The following is a 20518-nucleotide window of genomic DNA, read 5'->3' as shown; positions in this document are numbered from 1 at the left end:
GCTTGCACTGCGACTTGCTTTGCTATTAAGTAATAACTAATTCTCATCCGTGTTCGTTATGTCATGATGTTCCCTGGATTTTGTCTTGATATAATAAAGCTACTGGTTACCATTGATGTTTAATTTACTGGAGCATGTTTAGTTTAGTAATCTAATTCAGACTATGTTTTTAGGGATGTTAAAGATTTACATCTAAATTGTTGATCAAAATTGAAATGATGTATTTATTCTTTATGTTCATAGGATGGATTTCCAAGACTTCACTACTATTGACAAGAGCTGGATAGGACTGCCAAGAGACGACGATGCACTCAAAGCAGGAGTTCAAAAGTTCATAGACTATGCGAGTCAGGATTTAGAATCCGGCCAGAATTTTTTTTGTCCTTGTAAGGATTGCAATAACAATAAGAGAGATCTTGTGTCTGTAGTGCACGGATATATTCTGTGGAATGGGTTTATGCCGGGATATGTTGATTGGGTATACCATGGAGAAGGGGAGGACCAGGTGATGGAAACAACCAATACTGGAAATGTGGTGCAGGACGACGATGAAGAAATGTCTGATTTGCTGCAAGAAATGAACTATGACGCCTCCAATTTTTACAAGTTTTTGAACGATGCGCAGGTGTCACTATATCCTGGCTGTGAAATTTTTTCAAGATTATCCTTCATCGTGCACTTGCTTCATGTCAAGTCCCTTGGTTTTTTGAACATCAAGGGCTTTGACGCGTTGTTGGGTCTCTTGACCAAAGCCTTTCCGGATGCCAAACTACCAAAGAATTTTTATGAAGCTAGAACAACAATCAAGGGCTTGGGTCTTGGCTACATTTTGATCGATGCTTGCGTGAATGATTGTGTTTTGTTCTGGAAAGAGAATGCAGATAAAAGTTCTTGCCCGGTATGTCATGCTTCAAGATGGAAAACTACTGAATTGAATGTAGATAACGAATCAATCAGAAGGACACCAAGAGGTAAAAACATTTCAGTAAAGCAATTGCGATACTTCCCATTGAATCCAAGACTTCAGAGGTTATTTATGTCTTCAAACACCGCTTCTGATATGCAATATCATGCCAAAAAACGTTCCAAAGATGGAGTTTTGAGGCATCCAATTGATGTAGAGACATGGAAGACCTTTGATAAGAAGCACCCAACATTTGCAGCTGATCCTCGCAATGTAAGACTTGCATTAGCAACTGATGGGATGAATCCGTTTGGGAATATGTTGCATCCACATAGTATATGGCCAGTGGTTCTCATCAATTATAACTTACCACCGTGGTTGTGTATGAAAGAGGAAAATTTTATATTGTCTATGATAATTCCTGGACCCAAATCCACAGGAAACGACATCGATGTGTATTTGCAACCACTCATAGAGGAATTGAAGGAATTGTGGGATGAAGGTGTTGAAACTTACGACATTTCGAGGAAAGAGAATTTTAAATGTCGTGCAGCATTACTTGGCACCATCAGTGATTTCCTTGAACTAGCTATGCTTTCCTGGTGGAGCACGAAAGGGGAATTTGCTTGTCCATGTTGTGGGCCTGACCGATGTTCAGAACGACTGAGCAATGGGGGAAAGTATTGTTACATGCATCATCGTCGATACTTGCCTGCTGGTCATCATTGGCGCCACTAGAAATCAGCCTTTAATGGAGAGAAAGAACTTAGAGAACCACCACATATGATGAATGGGGATGAAATCGCTCAACAGCTGGCTCATTTTCAACAAGTTCAGTTTCGTAAGAACACCAAACAAACTAGTCTGACAGAAATAACACCGGTTACTTTTGAACACAACTGGAAAACAAAAGAGCATATTTCATGAGTTGTCGTACTTAAGCTCAATTATATGTTTTCATAATGTCGACATGATGCACGTTGAGAAGAATATTTGTGAAACTGTATTGGGCACAGTGATGAATGTAGAAGGGAAAACGAAAGACAATCTTAAGGCCCGGTTGGATTTGATGGACTGGGGATTATGACCGGAGTTACATTTGAGACAAGAGGGAGACAAAGTAGTGGTGCCAACAACTTCTTTTGTCATGTCGTCGAAAGAAAAGGAATCATTTTGTAGAACTTTGAAGGATATTAAGGTTCCCGATGGATACTCATCAAACATTTCTCTGTGTGTGAACGTTAAGGATCGAAACATTATGGGTCTGAAAAGTCATGATTATCATGTACTAATGGAATATTTATTGCCGATTGCGTTACGGGGACACTTGGATGGGGATATATTGGAAGCATTGGATGGGGATATATTGGAAGCATTGAGTGAGTTATGTATGTTTTTCAAAGGGTTGTGTACACGGGTTCTCAAGATATATGATCTGGATAAACTATAAGACAGAATTGCAATTACTTTGTGCAAGTTGGAAAGAATATTTCCCCCATATTTTTTTGTTGTGATGATGCATTTGCCCATTCATCTACCACAACAAGCAAAGGATGCAGGTCCAGTTCAGTATAGGTGGATGTATCCGATCGAGAGGTAAGGGTATTCATTTATTTTATGTACAATTCTTGTCTAACTACATTGATGACTTCGGTGAATATTTCTTTTTGTAAAATATTATTATATAATCACTATTTTTGGAAATTTATTGTAATTACTTTAGGTATCTGCGTAAGTTGAAGTATTTTGTGCGGAATAAAGCTTGCCCGGAAGGATCGATGGCTGAAGCATACCTCATAGATGAATGTATCACTTTTTGTACGCGTTACTTGAATAGTGTTGTTACAAAATTTAATTAACTTGAAAGGAACGAGGATGATGGGAGCCATAACCTGATGATCGATTTACAGTTTTCAAACAATCCGGTAGGCCCCTTGGAGCCGAAACTTGGGGACAGCTTACGGAGTCAGAGATGAAACAAATCCAACTTTATGCTTTGCTGAATACCAAAAAAGTTCAGCCATATGAGGAGTACGTGTGTGATTTATTTTGTGTTCTGAGCCATTAACTTGTTCATGATCTCGTAATATTTTAGCACTGTTGTGGTTAACTATGTTAAACACTGCACCTGCAGGGAGCACAAAAGAGAGCTGCGAAGCCGTGGCCTAAGAGACGCCGAGGTTAATAGAAGACACATCAAAGAATTTCCTTATTGGTTTGAAACTAAAGTAAGTATCGATATATCATTGAAACAAAACTTCTTTTTCGATTTTAATGATTTTGACTTCGGTTTGTTTCGTCATTTAAAAATATCTCTATTTATGTATGAATAGATATACCAATTACATAAAGATGGTTAGGTGAGTGATGAACTATATTCGTTGAGTCAAGGTCCTGCTAAACAATGTTTGAATTACAATGGCTACATTATCAACGGGTTTAGATTTCATACAAGAGAGTGGGAGAGTCGACGAAAGTCACATAATAGTGGACTGTGTGTCCCTCGGGAAGACGAAGGTGTAGCTGAAGATGAAAATGATTTTTCTGGAGTTGTGAATAATATTATCGAGGCACGTTATGTGGGTCAACTCCGAGTTCTTCTTTTCAAATGCGATTGGCGGCCGATTGCAGGAACAAATGAGTTTGGATTTACTAGTGTCCATATGAATAAAAGATACTATGTGAATGAACCGTTTATTTTAGCATATCAAGCACAACAGGTTTTATATATCAAGGATGTATATAATCAACAAAAGGAAGTGGTTATAAAAACACAACCTCGTCGGTCTTTCAATATTCCAGAAATAGATTCGGATGGGGAGATTGAAATAGAAACCTCGAGTTCTAGTGAGGCATATCAAGAATGGCATTCAAGTTATTCGATAAAATATCTTAGAGGAGAGACACATCAGGATCGCAGTGACAGATTTGTTTGGGGTTGGAACAACGTTCCACCCGAAACTATCAGTCGTGCTGCAGCAGCAGTAGCTTGTCAAAGCCAAGAAGATGAAGAGGAACCTGATACGGATGTTGTTTACACCTCTGATGATGAGGATGGGTATGAATTTGATGATAATAACAACCGTGATGATATGGAATTTTAATAGTGGTGAGTATTATTTCATCTTATTGATCTAATAAAAGTTTTTCCCTTTGTGATGCTTGGATTATTTTGAATTTAAGTTTAATCTATGATGAGTTAGTTACTGAGTTATCTATATTTTGTAGGACTTGTCCAGTTATCGACTGCAAATGCCTTGAAAAATGGACGGGTTTCTATGTTTCTCTTACTGGGGTGTGGTGTTGCGAGGCTATCACCTATTAGAAGTAGAATTTTTTTCCCTGCTACTTTGACATCGGGTACTTGGCAATTTGGGAAGACATGACAGTTCATATTTTTAATCTTGTAAACTTCTCTTTCACGATTCCCACTTTTAATCTCTTGTAGACTTTAAGAGTGTTTCAAGGCACTCGTTTTCTTGAATCATTTCCATGAATGATAATCTAACCGGAGTCTTGTAAGGATCTAATTAAGTTACACATTTCACTGTGAAATTTTTTGTCACACCTAACAGTGACTGCCATCTTAACAATTAAGGAAGACTAGTAGTTCAAATTCCTTACCTTAAAATCACATTTTAATGTTTTCAAAAAGACTGATGAAGAATGAGTGTGATAGCAAATCAAGAACAAGTATTTATAATTTATCAAAATCTTATTTCATTAATAGAGACTCAATGAAATTTCGGAGGATACTCTTACCCTTACCCTTTTCCTTGTATTTTCTTTAATCTAACTTCGGTTGTATTTTCTTTAATCTAACTTCGTTTCAAGCAAGTAATACTGTAGGTGACTTATAGTCATTCGAATTAAAATATTCAAAACAAAAGCAGAAAACATCCAACTAATTTTTTTCAAGCAAGCTATTTACAAAAGAATGAGAAACATAACTGCAAAGAGCCTCAACCTTTTAATTTAAATGTCAACAGGTGTTTTAACATTAACAATTAACATAATTTAGTTGGTGTATTTGGGTGCTCAAACCTTTGGCAATCACAGTTGCTGGTTTAGTTTCCGAAGTCTTAAGCAACTATGCCATCGGTTAATTGTGCAAGCTTAGTTTCCGAAGAGTTTGGAAACTAGTGCATTATATGCAGTTGGCATATCTTTGTTGCTGAAGAGTTTTGAAACTAATGAAACATATAGTTGCGATTGACGTGTTGTCAAACTATGTAGGAACAAAAAGTTGTCTTCGCCTAGTTCCCAAAGCATCAGGCTATTAGTATATTTCATGTAGTTGTCATATACTTGTTGCTAAAGAATTCAGAAACTAATAAAAATGGTAGTTGCGTGCAGATTGTTGCGGAAGTATATAGGAACTACTAGTTCCCTTTGACTTGTTTCGATATCATTTGGCAACTAATAGTTGCGAGATTTTAGTGGTCTTTGCTAGGATTTTTTGTAGTGTTTTATTGTTTTTTCTTCCTCTTCTGCCCCCATTCCAGTTACTATCCTTATCAACTTGGGCTCCTCTTCTGTACCTATGTTGATCTCTTTAGTCGGCTCAGCTACAATAAAGTTCGCCATTGGTTCACCTAGCGGAGATGTCTCTTTGATCTATTTCGCTGGTGCTCCTTCTTCGTCTATTTCGCTTAGTGTTCCTCGACCTTCTTTTGCTCGCGCCATATATACCCTGAGCTCTTCTTCTTTCTTTATCTGCTTTGCCTTTCTCCATCTATCTTTTCGCTTTTTTGCTCTTTCCTCATAGTTCTTGACATCTAACTGGGTACATGCTTTCTCTCTTTCTGTGTCACCTGCAATTTCTCCTATTCCGTTCAGCATCGGGAAACCTATGCATTTATGTATGGTTGATGCCACGCCTTTTATACCATGCATCCACGGCCTTCCCAAGAGCATGTTGTATGGTGATTCCACATCTACCACACACAATGTGACCTTCACTTATATCTCTCCTAGTGGCATTTTTATAGTTACCTCCCCTTTTGGATTTGTTATTTCTTTGTTGAAACCGTGGATGTTGTATGCAGACGGCTTTAAGTCTGCATCGTCATATCCCATGTTCTTAAACGTGCGATAAAACAAGATGTCGGCTGAGCTCCCGGTATCTATCAAAGTTCCTTCAATCTCCCATTCCTCTGAAGCTTTCGCATCTTTATCCTTCTCCATCTTTCGCGCGGGTATAGTTACTGCCAATGGATCTGTTCGTCCCCAGCTTCCTTGTGGTATATCGTCCGCTTCGAACATGATCTTCTGTTTTTGCCATTCGTTCAAGGGAGACATCTTCTCGATATTCGAGATCTTCCTTCCTTCATAATCACGCTTGTGGATCTTCCCTGTAAGTCCTGCATGAAAATATGTGACATCCACACCTTATTTTGTTATCATATTACATTGTAGACGCCCGCTTCCGTCCATCGCTCTGATGGTGTTTATCACTTTCGTAGATTTATTTGTTTCCTGTAGCATACACATAGTTGTGTTCTTTTTTTTCCGCCTTAATTCGTTCCCCTTTTATCTACAGAAAACCTTAATTATCTTTTTCCTTAAATAAGATTAGTTTTTCCAAATACCTCTTAAAAAAATATATCAAGTTTGTGCCTCGAAAGAAAACTTATAATCCTTAGAATTACTCCATAGATTCGAAATCAGTAAATGCTCAAGAACAAACTTACGAACTTATTTGTTTTGTAAACCGAAGCTCAACGAAAACAATCAAAAATCTTTCACAAAAGCAAGAATATAAGAAATCTTTGAAAAATCAATTTAAAACTTTCACAAACAAGTATAATCTCTCCCCCGAGCTGTATTCTGGCGCTAAAATATAGTAGTGAAAAATCACACTACTACACCCATTAGATAATCTATATAGTAAACTAAGAAATCATCATGAAAAACACTTATAAAAACTTTATTAAGCTTAGAAATCAATACAAGAAAAGAAGAAGATAAAACCCTAACTTGGGTAGAAAATAACTTTCTCTCTCCTATAATTCTATCTCAACTCTCTAAAAGGATCTCTCTCCCAACACAAGGATGGTTGGTCCTATATACAGGAATTTTACATAGTGGAGGAAAGTTAATAAAGCCCCTATTTTCGGATCTGACGTGCGATGTGCTCGCACCCGTGTATTGGATCGATTTGCACGTACTCATGAACTTCACACTGGGTTCACATTTTACTCGTGACCTTATGACGTCATTGATTCCGTCATCTGGGGTATAATACGTGCGAGTTCGTTCGCCCCCTTATAATAGTACCGCTTCGCATAATACTTACGGGTGCGATATTTAACCGGTACATTTTGTTTGCTTACGTTGTGCAACTAAGAAAGTCTGTAAAATTGGTTTAAGTTTTTCAGAAATCTTGATAAGACTAAAGAACATTAGCCTATATAAAACCACCATTCCAAACAGGATAACCATGTCGATCCATTTCGAATAACCCATGGGAATTTTCCATACTGTTTTCAAAATTTCTTCACCAGTAATAGTTGATGAACCACTTCCTTGATTCCTAGGAAAACTTAATCCTTCGAACTCATTCTTGTAGAGTCCTTCAATCGCGTACCTCTGAAAACTAATGTAGTACATTGGGTATTTCCAAAAAGGATTTGGAATTTCATCCGGTAGTCTAAAGAAACCAGCGTTCAATATCATTATTCCCTGAATTCCTGCTCCAATTATTATACCCATAAGATAATTAGGAACTATACTAGCCACGAGCATCATTAAGCTCTCGACTAACATCACTGATGCAAAAATTACTAGAACAAAGAAGAGAAAATGCTCGAATCCTTTGTGAAGACCAACTAAGTAATAAGCAATAGCTCCCGGGATTACGGCGATTATAAGCAAGTATGGTATAGAGGAAAGTGTGTTTCCAACTACAAAAGCTGCGACACCGTAATGCCCGTTTAATCTTTCTCTGCCAAATATCTAATATTAAAAGATGAAACAAAAACGTAACATCAGTAACAGTATAAATATGTAGTTTATGCATATATATACATCATAAGAAAATCAGCAAAATACCATCACATCCTCCACGAAAGAAGGGAATCCGCCAATTGACATGAAAGTTAAGAATGAGGCTACAAACATAAGCATTGCACCTCTAGCCTGCAAAACAAGGAACCATTTGATGTGACATTGTGCATGGTCAGTTTCAATATTATCTAAAACTTTAGAGATTATTCTTTATTTACCTGTACTGAACCAGTATCGTGGCCAATGTCATAAAACATGGTACCAATACAAAGACAGAGTGAAACATAGATTCCAAGACGTAACCAGTAGTAGCCTAAATCGCGGTACATGTTTACGAAAGACCTTCTTGTAAGGATAAATGATTGTGTTAAGAAGCTAGCTTGACTTCCTTTCTCAAGTACTCTCCCTTCCTATAAAATTTTGAACGTTTTCATATGTCTATGTTGCGTCTGATAAAAATTTACAATTGAAAAGATGCATTAATCGTTTATATTTTTGTGCAAAGCCTACCATTTTAGATATTTCGGAAACTTGATAATGTACTTGTTGGAAGAACTGAGATGACTTGTATGACTCAATTAAAATGTTAATTGTTTCCTCTGTAGTTACCGGTTTATTTTGCGCCAAACCTTTTTCAATGTCCTCATCGTTATCAAAGTCTTTGTTGATAGTTCTTAGATAGTGATCCGAAGGATTTCTCATACTTTGGCAAGGGAATCCATTTAATGCGAAAAACTACAAAATAATATTTCAAAAACAAACGACAAAAATCAACAACCACGAGCACAAAATTTGAAGAGAATTTCACGTAGATAAAACCAGAGAATTGATTATTTACCTCATCTGTTGAAGATGCTGGACCAAAATAAACAGTTCTACCAGAAGAAAGTAGACAAAGATTATTAAAGAGAGCAAAAACTTCATGGCTTGGTTGGTGAATGGAAGCGATAACAGTCATACCACATTGTTGCGAAAGCTTCACAATTCTGTTCATGGCATGGTATGATGCTGCACTATCGAGACCACTTGTGGGTTCGTCTAGAAAGAGTAGCTTTGGACGTTTTAAAATCTCTATACAAATGCTTACTCTTCTCTTTTGTCCTCCACTAAGTCCTTTACCGCTCCAGCCTCCTATTCTTGTATTCATTGCTTCTTGTAATCCCATTTCCCTTATTGTCGTCTCTGCTCTTTGTTTCTTTTCAGAAACGGTCATGGAATCAGGTAATTGGAGCATAGCAGAGTAGTAAACAGATTCTTTCACTGTTAATGTTGTTGTTAGTGCATCATCTTGAGCAACATATGCCTATAAATGTCAAAATAAAATGAATTATTGACCAATCTCCGAATTCTATTTTCGCATAGTCGATATTAGGGGCTAAAATTTTCTTTACCGATGTTCCAAAAGCTAACGTTTGTCTTTGACCATTTACTTTGATCAAGCCTGAAAGTCTTGTGTTCAAGGCTAATCTTCCTGCAATTAACGGAATTAAAATCACTAAATTAATTTGAGATATTTTGTCCTTTTAAACAACCAAAATCAATCGATTAGTCAATTTGAGACTTCTAAGTCCACGGATTACTTGGATCACTGAGACATATCTTCTTCACTCTGTCTAATAGCCAAATGAAATATTCGAAAATAAACAAACAGACCGTCGAACAAAATTCAAGTTTGCTAGTATTACATTGACATATTACCTGCTAATGCATCAAGAAGAGTTGACTTGCCAGAACCAGAAGGGCCCATAATAGCCAATATCTCCCCATGTTGAGCATACCCATTAAGCCCTTGGATTATAGCTTTATCAGTATCCTCACTACTTCCTACAGTAACCCATAAATCTTCCCATGTCAAGAAAACCCCTGCAGCCTCAAATGAACTGTTCTTATTCTTGATTTCTTCCAAATGATCAATATCATCATTTTTTTCTTTGTTGCCAAGGAGTGGAAATGGTGACCTCCTTGGAGTTAGGTTAGGGATCCATTCTGGATAATTGTTATCCTTAATGGATGACGATGAAGAAGCCATGCTTCCTCAAATGAGAAATCTTTAAATGGTTTTTGTGTTTTGATCAATGGTGTTGTTCTAGCTAGAGAGGAGGAGAGATTTGAAATGGATGGTTTACAATGTATGTATTTAACAAGTGGTTTAAAACTTCTAAAACTTTATTTATTTATCACATTTGCAATGAATGTGACTTGTGAATATAGTACTTGATGATAATGGGTCATGCAAAATATCTAGTCGGGTTCAGTGAAATACTTATCACTAAAATGGAATTAATCCAGCTTTTTTCATGTCAAATTCAGATGTACAAACAGCTCTAAAAACCTTGCAATTTTCCAATCAAATGTGTCCCGTTTTCTAAGGGGGGTTGATTTTCATGTAAATCATATCAACAAAAATGCTCATAGCGTAATCAACTTTGGTTACTCTAGTCGGAAAGGGGCCTAACTGAGTCACTCTGACAATGACTGATCGTTTCAGTTACGTGATTAGACTAAAATTAACATGTTTCACAATAGATTTAACATTTCAAAACACTTATGTATCACAAAGAAATTATTGAAGTATATTGTAGTCGCAGCAAAACCTACAACCAACACCCCATCAATAATTTCTAGATCTAATCATATAAGTATTCTAATTATCAATATAAGTGCTAGAAATATAAATAGACACGAGATTTACGTGGTTTGATCAATGTGATCTACATCCACGGGGTTAGGATTCACCATGATTATTAAAATTACATACGGATTACATTGAGACTCTGTTGGGAATATATTTTCAAAACGAAAAAATGGGTCATTTGTCCAAATATTTTTAAATCACCGTTCAAATGGACGAGTAAAAAATAGTTTGGGTGAAATGGCCAGAAAAAAAAATAGTAAGGATGAAACTGGATACATCCTGTGTAAATTAAAAATAAGAAAAAATATTTGAAAATGGGCACGATGAAACTGGTTACATCCTGCCTATTTTTACATTTTTGTCCATTTAAACAGTATCAAAATCTAACTGTCCGTTTCACCCAGGAATTGTTGATTTTGGTCTTTTTAACCAATTTTGTGTTTTCAAAACATAAATTTATTCCCAATCAATATGTTTTTTATAGCCTTTATTGAAAGAAATTAATTTTTTTTATAATTAATTTGACCGTTTCAATATTTTTAGTTTTAATGGTGTTAACTAAACCAGAATAACATTTTCATGAACATTTAATTGTTTTGAAACTCTTGACTATAAATCATAATTTTGGTTGGAAAATAATAAGAGAGAGATTTTTCTTTTATGTTTTGGTGTTAAAAAGAACATGGAGAGTTGTTGAAATCTTTTTTTTTAGTGAGAGAGTTTTTCTTTTTTATGACTTCAGTTTACAGAAGAAATGAATTTTAGAGAAAGAAAAATAAGTGTGTGAACATCTCTAGTTTTTCAAAATGAGTTTTTGAGCAAGAAAGAAGTGTAGAAGTTTCACATCCTATCACCGTGCAAGAGTGATTGTGTAAGAGATTGATCTCGGTTGTTTTATTATGGGGACGGCGCGCCATTGAAGACTGCTTGCATAATCTTGGGCAGAGCCGCGAAACGTCTTAAAGATAGCGACCTAGTCCGCGACTCAGCCATAACGTTGTTTGTTTCGTGTTTGATTTTATTTGTTGTGCAGGCATAATTCGGCAGTTGTTCCAACAGACTCCATTAATGAGTATTTAGAGCTCTAGGTTGAAGAAGGAAGAAGAAGGAGATCACCATAATACAAATTCTGTTTTCTCTCTCTATAAATATGTCCTCCCTAAAGTGTTTCTTTCCTAAAGTGTGTCTCTTTCCTAAAATGTATCCTTCCCTTCTCTCTCCTTCCTTTCTCTTTATATAGGTATTTACATAGTGGATGACAGCTCACATGTAGTGAAGTACAGCTCATATTCGCCCTATTTTCGGATCCCGTACTACATTCTCGCACAGTAGGAAATGAATGTATCTCGCACACTAACAAATGTGGTGTGCGATATTTTGATCCTACATATATTAATCTTAGCCGTCCAGGTGCACCATTTGTGCGTGTCATCCTAGCACAGGGCAATACTAATAATTTTAGTTAGGAGCACAAAATTGTCTGAGTAGTAGTCGAGACAGACACTTTTCCTTGTGTTCATGCAATTGTTTCAGGTCTTTCTTGCCATCAAGGGCTGTGGTTCCTCAGACCACCCCTTACATCTCGCATGTGCGGCGTTAATTCCAATATTATGAATGAAAAATGAAAACTCAAGTCAAGATATGGATTTTCAAAAATTACAACAGGGACGTTCGAACTCATGACCTATTGTGTCATAAGAGTGCCCTCTAACCAGTGTTCCAACTTGGTTGGAATTAATAGAAAAGATAAATCAACGGTGGTGGTCTGTTCAACTTAAATATCATAATTGCTTTATTAATTAGTGTTTCACTAATTACACATAATAAATAATCTATTCATTATAAAGTGTTTTATTAATTAGTGTTTCACTAATTGCTCATAATAAATGATTAATCATTTTTTAATTATAAATGTTTTCTTAATTAATTATAATATTTATTTCTATTAATAAGTATTTTTGATAAATAATATCAATAGACATTTTCGCCGACAATGAGTAGTAGAAGAGGCGGAGGCAGAAATATTAGTGGTGGTTAAGGGCGGAGCCAAGCACAATTTTTTTTTTTCTTTTAACGTAAAATGGGATACAAAGTCCATTTTTCACATGTATCCAACTTACCAAGAATTTTTTTCTCCCTCTTTCCTTAAAATCCTGGGTCCGCCCCTGATTTGTGGTGGAAGAAGTAGTGACGGTGAGTGCTGGTCCAAAAGACAGCTTTCCGCTACCAGATCTACCACAACTGGTAGAAGCTGCATCAGGAAATGACAGATTATCACAAATGGACGGATACAAAGGTTACAATCAAATCCCATTGGCAGAAGAAGACCAGGAACACACAGCTTTTTTCGCACCAAGAGGATTATATTGTTACACCAGAATGTCATTTGGTTTAAAAAATGCAGGTGCTACATATCAGAGGATGGTGGAAAAGATATTCGAGAAGTGGATTCACAAAACCTTAGAAGTGTACGTGGATGACATGCTAGTGAAGAGCAAGAAGGCTGAAGATCATGTCGACCATCTGGAAGAAATATTCGAGCAAATGCGACAATACAAAATGAAGATCAATCCAGCGAAATGAATTTTTGGAGTGGCATAAGGAAAATTCTTAGGTATATTGTATCAAAGGAAGGAATACAGGTGGACCCAGAGAAGGTGAAAGCAGTTTGTGACATGCCAACACCAGCAACATTAAAAGATGTACAGAAGTTGAATGGATTGTTAGCTTCATTGGGACGATTTATCTCGCGCTCATCAGACAAATGGAATTTTTTTTTCAATATTCTAAAGAAGGGAGCCAAATTCGAATGGCCAACTGAATGTGAGAAAGCGCTAGCGCTACAAAACATAAAAGATTACTTAATGAATGTGTCTATTTTGCAGAAAAATGAACCAGGGGAGGAATTATTATTATACTTGGCTTCAACACAACATGCATTGAGTGTCGTACTACTTCGCTTAGATGGAGGAGTCGAAAAACCAATTTATTACATCAGCAAAACCTACAATGCAGCAGAGAAAAATTATGCGAAGATTGAAAAGCTAATCCTCGCACTGGTATACGCATCTCAAATGCTTTGCACGTATTTTCAGGCACATAAGATCAGAGTTCTTACCAAAGTACCAATTGAATCTGTAATGAAGAACTCGAAAAGATCTGGAAGAATAGAAAGATGGAATGCACAAGTGGGGCACTTTCAAATCAAGTACGAAATATTATCCGCTCCAAAATCACAAGTCGTTGCAGATTTTTTAGCAGAGTTCCCAGTGGAGGAAGATGAGAGTGTAGACGAGATGATGGAAGTAGACGAAGACCAGGGAAATACTCAAAATCTCTTAAGAGAGCAAAATTCCAAAAGATGGGAGATACTCGTTGGCGGATCTGTAAATGGAGAAGGAAATGGTATAGGGATAGTGATTATTTCACCATTTGGAGCAAAAATGGCATATTCATTCAGACTGGAATTCGCATCCACCAATAATGAAACAGAGTATGAAGGAGTAATACATGCGTTTCGGTTGGCAATTGAAATTGAGCTAGATGACGTTAGAATAACAAGTGATTCACAGTTGGTGATCCGCCAAATATTGGGGATATATAGTGCGAATGAACCATCGTTACACAAGTACAAGCTACTCGCAAAAATCAAGAATATAGAATGGAGGAACATTTGAAGGAAAGACAATAGATTCGCATATGCTCTGGCATTCCTCGCGTCAATATTGGTGGATCCAACTGCTCGATATTTAAAGATCACGACACTCTGTCTCCCGTCAATCAAAAAGGAAGAGGAGAATGATGATAGAATGCGAAGAAGGATAAAAGAATGATGATGAAAAAGATTGGAGATCGCAACTTCATTCATACTTGGATATGGGAGAAGTACCAAGGAACATGTTGGAGGCACACAAGATAAAAAGCCGTGTAACAAACTACGAGTTAAGATATGAAGTACTTTATCGAAGATCATTCCTCGGGCCCTCTCTCAGATGCTTGAAACGAAAAGAAGGAATGGAAATTTTAAAGGCACTACTTTATCGGGATGTAGGAAACCATAGCGGGGGAAAGTCACATACAAAACAAGGATGCAAGGATATTATTGGCCTTACACGCATGAGGACGCAAAGGAAGTATCTAGGCGATGTGAAGAATGTCAAAGACATGGGAACATAATACATGTACCAGGAGAGAACTTAAATTCATCAACCAGTGTTTTGCCATTCGCAAGATGGGGCTTAGACATCGTAGGACCATTCATACCAGGGTCAGTCCAAAGGAGATGTTTGATCGTCGAAACATATTATTTCACAAAATGGTCAGAGGAGAAAGCAGTCCAGCACATACGCGATAAGGACATCTTCACCTTCATATTTGAGAATATCATTTGCAGATTTCGAATCCCCGTACAACTGGTGTCATACAATGGAGAATAATTCGAGGGTGAGAACATAGAAATGCTATTAAATGCCTTCAAAATCCAGATTGGAAAATCAACTCCATTATACCCACAGGGTAATGGACAGGCAGAGGCAACTAACAATACACTTGCTAATACACTGAAGAAGAAGTTGGAAGGGCATAATAAAGGATGATGCGAACAGATCCACAATGTCTTATAGGCATATCGAACAACACGAAGAGAAGCAACATGAATGTCACCATTCTGTTTAACATATGGGGTGGAAGCTGTATTGCCAAATGAAGTCATCATACCAACAACAAAGAAAGAGGCTTTGGAGAAGAATCTGAATACCAACTTGATACTGGAAAAATTAGATGACTTGGAGGAAAACAGAGAGATTGCCTTACAACACATGGAAAACTATCACAAAAGGCTGGCGAGGGAGTACAACAAGTGTGCCAAACTAAGGGAATTTCATCCAGGGGAGTTGGTATTAAGAGAGATACCATCTTATCAAAAAGGAGAAGATGGAAAACTGGAGAAGAAATGGGACGGACCATATATAATCAAGAGAATTGTAGGGACTGGAGCATACGAGTTAATTGACAAGGATGAAAAGAATGTTGGGTGAAAACTTGATCATCCATGGAACAGAATGTACCTTAAAAAGTATTATCCATAGGAAATTTAGTAGGTTGATGCATGCGAGAGAAGAAAAAGTAAATTCATGATGTACACGCGAAGATATGAATGGAAAGAAAGTATTATCAATAATGATCCATAAGAATATACGAGCAGAAGAAATAGGCAAAAATAAGACCTCCAAAATAAGACCTCACTAGGGGCAATAAAACTTAAAACCTCTAAGTAGGGAGGCTAGGTATCCAATTGTGGCGTGCACCCTAGTTCGCACTTGTGCAAGAGGGAATATAAATAATCCCTAACACGCATCATAGTTAAGGAAAACCTAGTAATACATGAATTGGGTGAAATCCATACCATTCCTGCAACCTGAGTTAGTAGGGGTGAAATAAAAGCCTATCTTGTAGAGACTCCTTAGTTGAAAGACTAAGGTACTATGTTCTTTATCATGGAGTGTAGAAACTCGACCAGGGTGCCGCGGTAAACGGTTGAGCCAAGGACGTCGGGGGCGTCTGGAGCGTACCTCACCTCTCTTGGTAAGTCATGTCTATGATACACTCGGTTCTCAGGAAACCCCACTTAGGGTGCGGTTTCGTACCATAAGCCACATAGGCTGAGGGATACGAGACTGCGAAAACAACTGGTTGTTGCATCACTGGATAGGAAGAGCTCACCCTAACCCGGTAGGGGTAAGCTTCCTTGAAAGGGAAATCAGGGGGAAGATAAGGACGACACCCTCCACTAGGGAGCTGAATTGTGTCAAAGACGTTAATATCACAAGGCTTTTACTCATGGGGGTATTTAGGCTTGTCATATTGACGCACATTTATATATCCTGCAGAGACAATAATACGAAAGATGATAAGATAGGGTCAATTGGTCAATACGCGAAAACGTAAAGACGTCATGTGACTCTATCGCATGACCAAAATGGTGTCCTGGGGAAAAAATACGTCCTATTAACAGGAGAGGCTGATTAAGACATCTACTTAGGGAGGCTCAATAAGACCTCACGAATAAACATTAAGAGACCTAAGTAAATGTACATATGATTTTATTCCTTGAAAATTTATATTCGCATAAAAACATTTTCTTCCTTAAAGAAGACTGTTTTCGCACAACTAACATAGTACAAAGATTCGCATGCACACTGGTTTCGTATTTATAAACCATGTTCTCTATTCGCATAAGCTATGCTTTGTAACTTATCTCTCTTAAAAGAATCTTTTCAATTTTGACAAATATTCCATGAGAATGTTATTATACAGCATGTTAATAATAGAGGCAAGTATGGGAAGTACAAAAAGAAAATATTATTCGCATATCTAGAAAATAACCTTACATAGAGACAAATTTGTTTTTCTTTAAAAGTGCAGACAAAAATAAACCCACACAAACACAAAGAAAAAGAGAAACTAAGGATCATTCTGGGGAATTTCATCCTGTGAACCAATAGCTCCAGTGTCAGCCTCAACATCAGGAGCAGTGCTTGGGATGGAGGTCTCCACAGGAACTTCAACATGAGGGAATAACTTGATCTGCAGAATTTGACGCATTAGGAAGATCGTTACCAGCTTCACCATCCTTGGGATGATCTACAGGAAGAAGGATTTCTTCATCACAACTATCGTAATCATAATTACTATCAGGTTCAGGAATGGTCTCATTATCAGAGATATCAAGGGGCTGCACTTCTTCCAGAGGAAGCAAATCGGCAATGCATATCTCATCCGCGAAAGATTTAGCCTTGAGGTGAGCTTTGCGTGCAACATCCTTTTGAGCGTTCTTGAGGTAAATCCTCATAAAATGCTCAAGATATATGCATCTTCTTTCCGCCCTATTACGGGAAGCTGAAAGTGTGGAGGAGAGGTTCCTAAGATCCTTGTGAGCTTTAGCCAGATCAGACCTTAACTTCTGAATAGTAAGTTGGTTGGATTTCTCAGAAACTGCAAACACAAAGAATAACAAAACCGACTCAGAGATGATAAAATCGCACGAAGATTACAGTATTCAAGGGAAGCTAAAAGATTAAGTGAGGCAGTCATCTTGACATGACTACCTTCCATCTGAAAAAGGAAATATTGAGACAAGATGAGACCACTATTTTTCATACTCTCCAAATGTTTATCAAAATCATCACCTATCATGCCTTCAAGACGGAAGCGAATTTTATTCTCATCTTGAGCGAGAGAGGCATTTTTCTTCTTTAAAGTGTCATGCGAAATTCCCAATCGAGTCTATTGTTCCTGAAGCTTATTCATTTCTACAGTCATCTTTATCTTGCTATTGACAATCTTCGCATTTTCCAAGGACACTTTCTTCACATCTCTGTCATATTGGTTCTGTAGAGCACGAAGGGAATCCTCTTGCTCAGTACAAGTCCGCCGAAGAGCAAGATATTGCTGATTAAAATTCGCCTTTTCACTCAATAAGGTTTGTTTTTCTTCCGTAAGGGTGCGATTTTCCTCTGATAGAGTTTGATTCCATAAGTCAGCACTATACAATAACCCAGAAAGATTGGATACTTGGGAATTTAGGGAGCCATTCTGGGTACTAAGGCCATGGTTCTCATATTTCAAATTATCAATTTTATCAAGCAGATACAAGTGGTTATTAATTAATTGATCTGGTTGATGTTGCAATTCTTTATTCTTCGCACAAGAATCCTTAGCGGAATGCTGATACTCAAACCTTTTCGTGACTCGCCTTTGGTTTAAATCTTTGTATTCGCGCAAGCAAAGGCAAAGAAGGGAAAATACATGCAAAGAGATACATATAACAAAACTCAAAAGGAGGGACGAAAAAGGGGAAGATCACAAAACAATTGAGAAGTAAAAGGGCATACCTCTGAGCTCTTGATTCTTGCTGCGAAGTTTCTCAGCTAGGACATTCCCAGCATGCACGTCGGCTTTCAGTTTGGCATTCTGGAAAGTAAGTTCTTGAATAATGGAACTAAATTCAGAAAAACCCTCAGCTTGAATGAAGCGGCGCCGAGATTCCAAGCAGTCAAAATCAGCATTGACTGAAGGGTCCAGTTGAGTGAAGATCTCGTTCTTAGTTAACTTATCTGGAAGAGAATCGCTCAATGGATTGACGAGAGACTCACACAGGCGAAGTTGAGAAGGATCATTGGAAGCTGAGCGCGCGAGCTGTATAATCTCAAGGAGAGGTCTCGTACTCGAGCCAGCAACACCAGAGGCACCTGCCTCAAAAATGGTAATATTCTCCTGAGATGAAGCAGCTGTACGAAGAGGAGAGATAGTTAATATTGTACTCATGGAAGGAGCAGCTGAGGCACTTCTCGAAGGAGAAGAGATAAAAAAATTCCATAGATGTGGGAATGGTCAAAGAGACAGAGATGGGCATATCTTGCAACGACGCAATAACTTCATCAGTAGAAAAGGTGATAGCTTCAGTGGTACCACCCAATTCCTGGGAGGCGGGAGTCATTCTTGGAAAAGAAGAAAGATTCGGAGAAGCTAAAAGGAAAAGGTCCTTACAGGGGTTCTGAATGAAATCATCAGAAGGAGCAGCGGATAACGGACATGCGAAAGTCTTCGCTTGAGAAGAAGTAATAGATGGTGAAGAGGTGGTAGTGTTCGCTTGATCAGAAGCGGCCGCACTCGCTTGAGTGATAGGGTCAGTTCGCCTAGAAGACACCTGTTGTATAGAACTAGGCTTCTTCTTGAAACTAGGTAGGGGAATATGAGTATCAAGCGAAGGAGGTTTATTGCTTCTCTTGGACTTCTTTTCCCCCTCTCTCGCGTCATCCTACGAATAATAAAGCATATAAGAAACAGAGGCAACAATATTGTTTGAAAGAAATGAGGTGTTTCATACTAACTTGTTATGCGAATGCTTCCTCTTGAGAGGTTTGTCATCTTTAGACTTTGAAGAGGAATTAGGGTTTGGAGCGGTGAAATGAGCTCCTGAGAAAGAACTTTGCTGCAACAATATCAGTATGGGAAGTATCAATAACAACATCAGAACAATAATGGCGGAACATGAAGAACAGTAGCAACAGAATAACAATAATGGTGACTAGTAACAAACAACAACAAAGACAAGCCGTACACAACAGAAAGCATAATAGAAGGAATAAAACAAACATTTGGGAGGAATCCATGGAGTGTAAACACTAACAGAAAAGGAGAAGATGAAGATTCAGAGGAGACGAAAATTCGAAAAGATGTTATGAAGAAGAAAACACTAAAGAAAGAAAAATTTATCTCCCTTGAAAGATTAAATAGACAAGAAGATGGCCGGCTGTACCAATTGGAAGAGGAGACGGGTCGGTAAAAAATGAAAAGGTGAGAACGTGTGAACGATAATGCTAAAATCCGGAAGCCTGTCGGTCAAAAAGAATATGGAAAGCTGGTAGGATGCGGCAAATCGCATAAAAGGTGCGAAGAGGATTATAAGAGAAGTTTCTCTCATCGCTCTTTCCATGATAAATATCGCTAAGAGAAGAGGCAAAATGTAGGGGTTAAATATCGCACTCGTTGGTATTATGCGAAGCGGTACTATTATAAGGGGGCGAACGGACTCGCACGTATTGTACCCCAGATGACGGAATCAATGACGTCATAAGTTCACGAGTAAAGTGTGAAGCTAGTGCGAAGTTCATGAGTACGTGCGAGTCGATCCAATACACGGGTGCGAGCACATCGCACGTCAGATTCGAAAATAGGGGCTTTATTAGTTGTCCTACACTATGTAAAACTCCTATATATATGACCAACCATCCTTGTGTTGGGACAGAGATCCTTTTAGAGAATTGAGATAGAACTATAGGAGAGAAAAAATTATTTGTTCCCCAAGTTAGGATTTTATCTTCTTCTTTCCTTGTATTGATTTTTAAGCTTAATAAAGTTTTTATAAATGTTCTTCACGATGATTTCTTAATTTACTATATAGATTATCT

At 37.6% G+C, this 20518-nt stretch overlaps 2 protein-coding genes across 2 annotated transcripts; one reads left to right on the top strand and one right to left on the bottom strand.

Moving 5' to 3' along the window:
• The first annotated feature begins 244 nt into the window (after positions 1-244).
• LOC113336079 lies at positions 245-1642 on the top strand. The gene has a single exon (XM_026582067.1). It carries the CDS (start codon positions 245-247, stop codon positions 1640-1642), a length of 1398 nt encoding a protein of 465 aa, XP_026437852.1.
• Positions 1643-6809: 5167 nt separating this feature from the next.
• Positions 6810-10034, bottom strand: LOC113336122 (ABC transporter G family member 11-like). The gene is made up of 7 exons (XM_026582113.1): positions 9611-10034; positions 9304-9383; positions 8751-9215; positions 8423-8647; positions 8131-8322; positions 7958-8044; positions 6810-7861 (listed from the first exon to the last, which is right to left on the bottom strand). The coding sequence occupies exons 1-7, from the start codon at positions 9939-9941 to the stop codon at positions 7214-7216; spliced, it is 2028 nt and encodes a 675-aa protein (XP_026437898.1). The 5' UTR covers positions 9942-10034; the 3' UTR covers positions 6810-7213.
• Positions 10035-20518: the final 10484 nt, after the last annotated feature.

This window comes from Papaver somniferum, unplaced genomic scaffold, assembly GCF_003573695.1.
Source record: "Papaver somniferum cultivar HN1 unplaced genomic scaffold, ASM357369v1 unplaced-scaffold_150, whole genome shotgun sequence".
Classification (NCBI taxonomy): Eukaryota; Viridiplantae; Streptophyta; class Magnoliopsida; order Ranunculales; family Papaveraceae; genus Papaver; species Papaver somniferum.
Note: the sequence above shows the minus strand (reverse complement) of the source record. Positions and strands in the feature narration are given on the sequence as shown.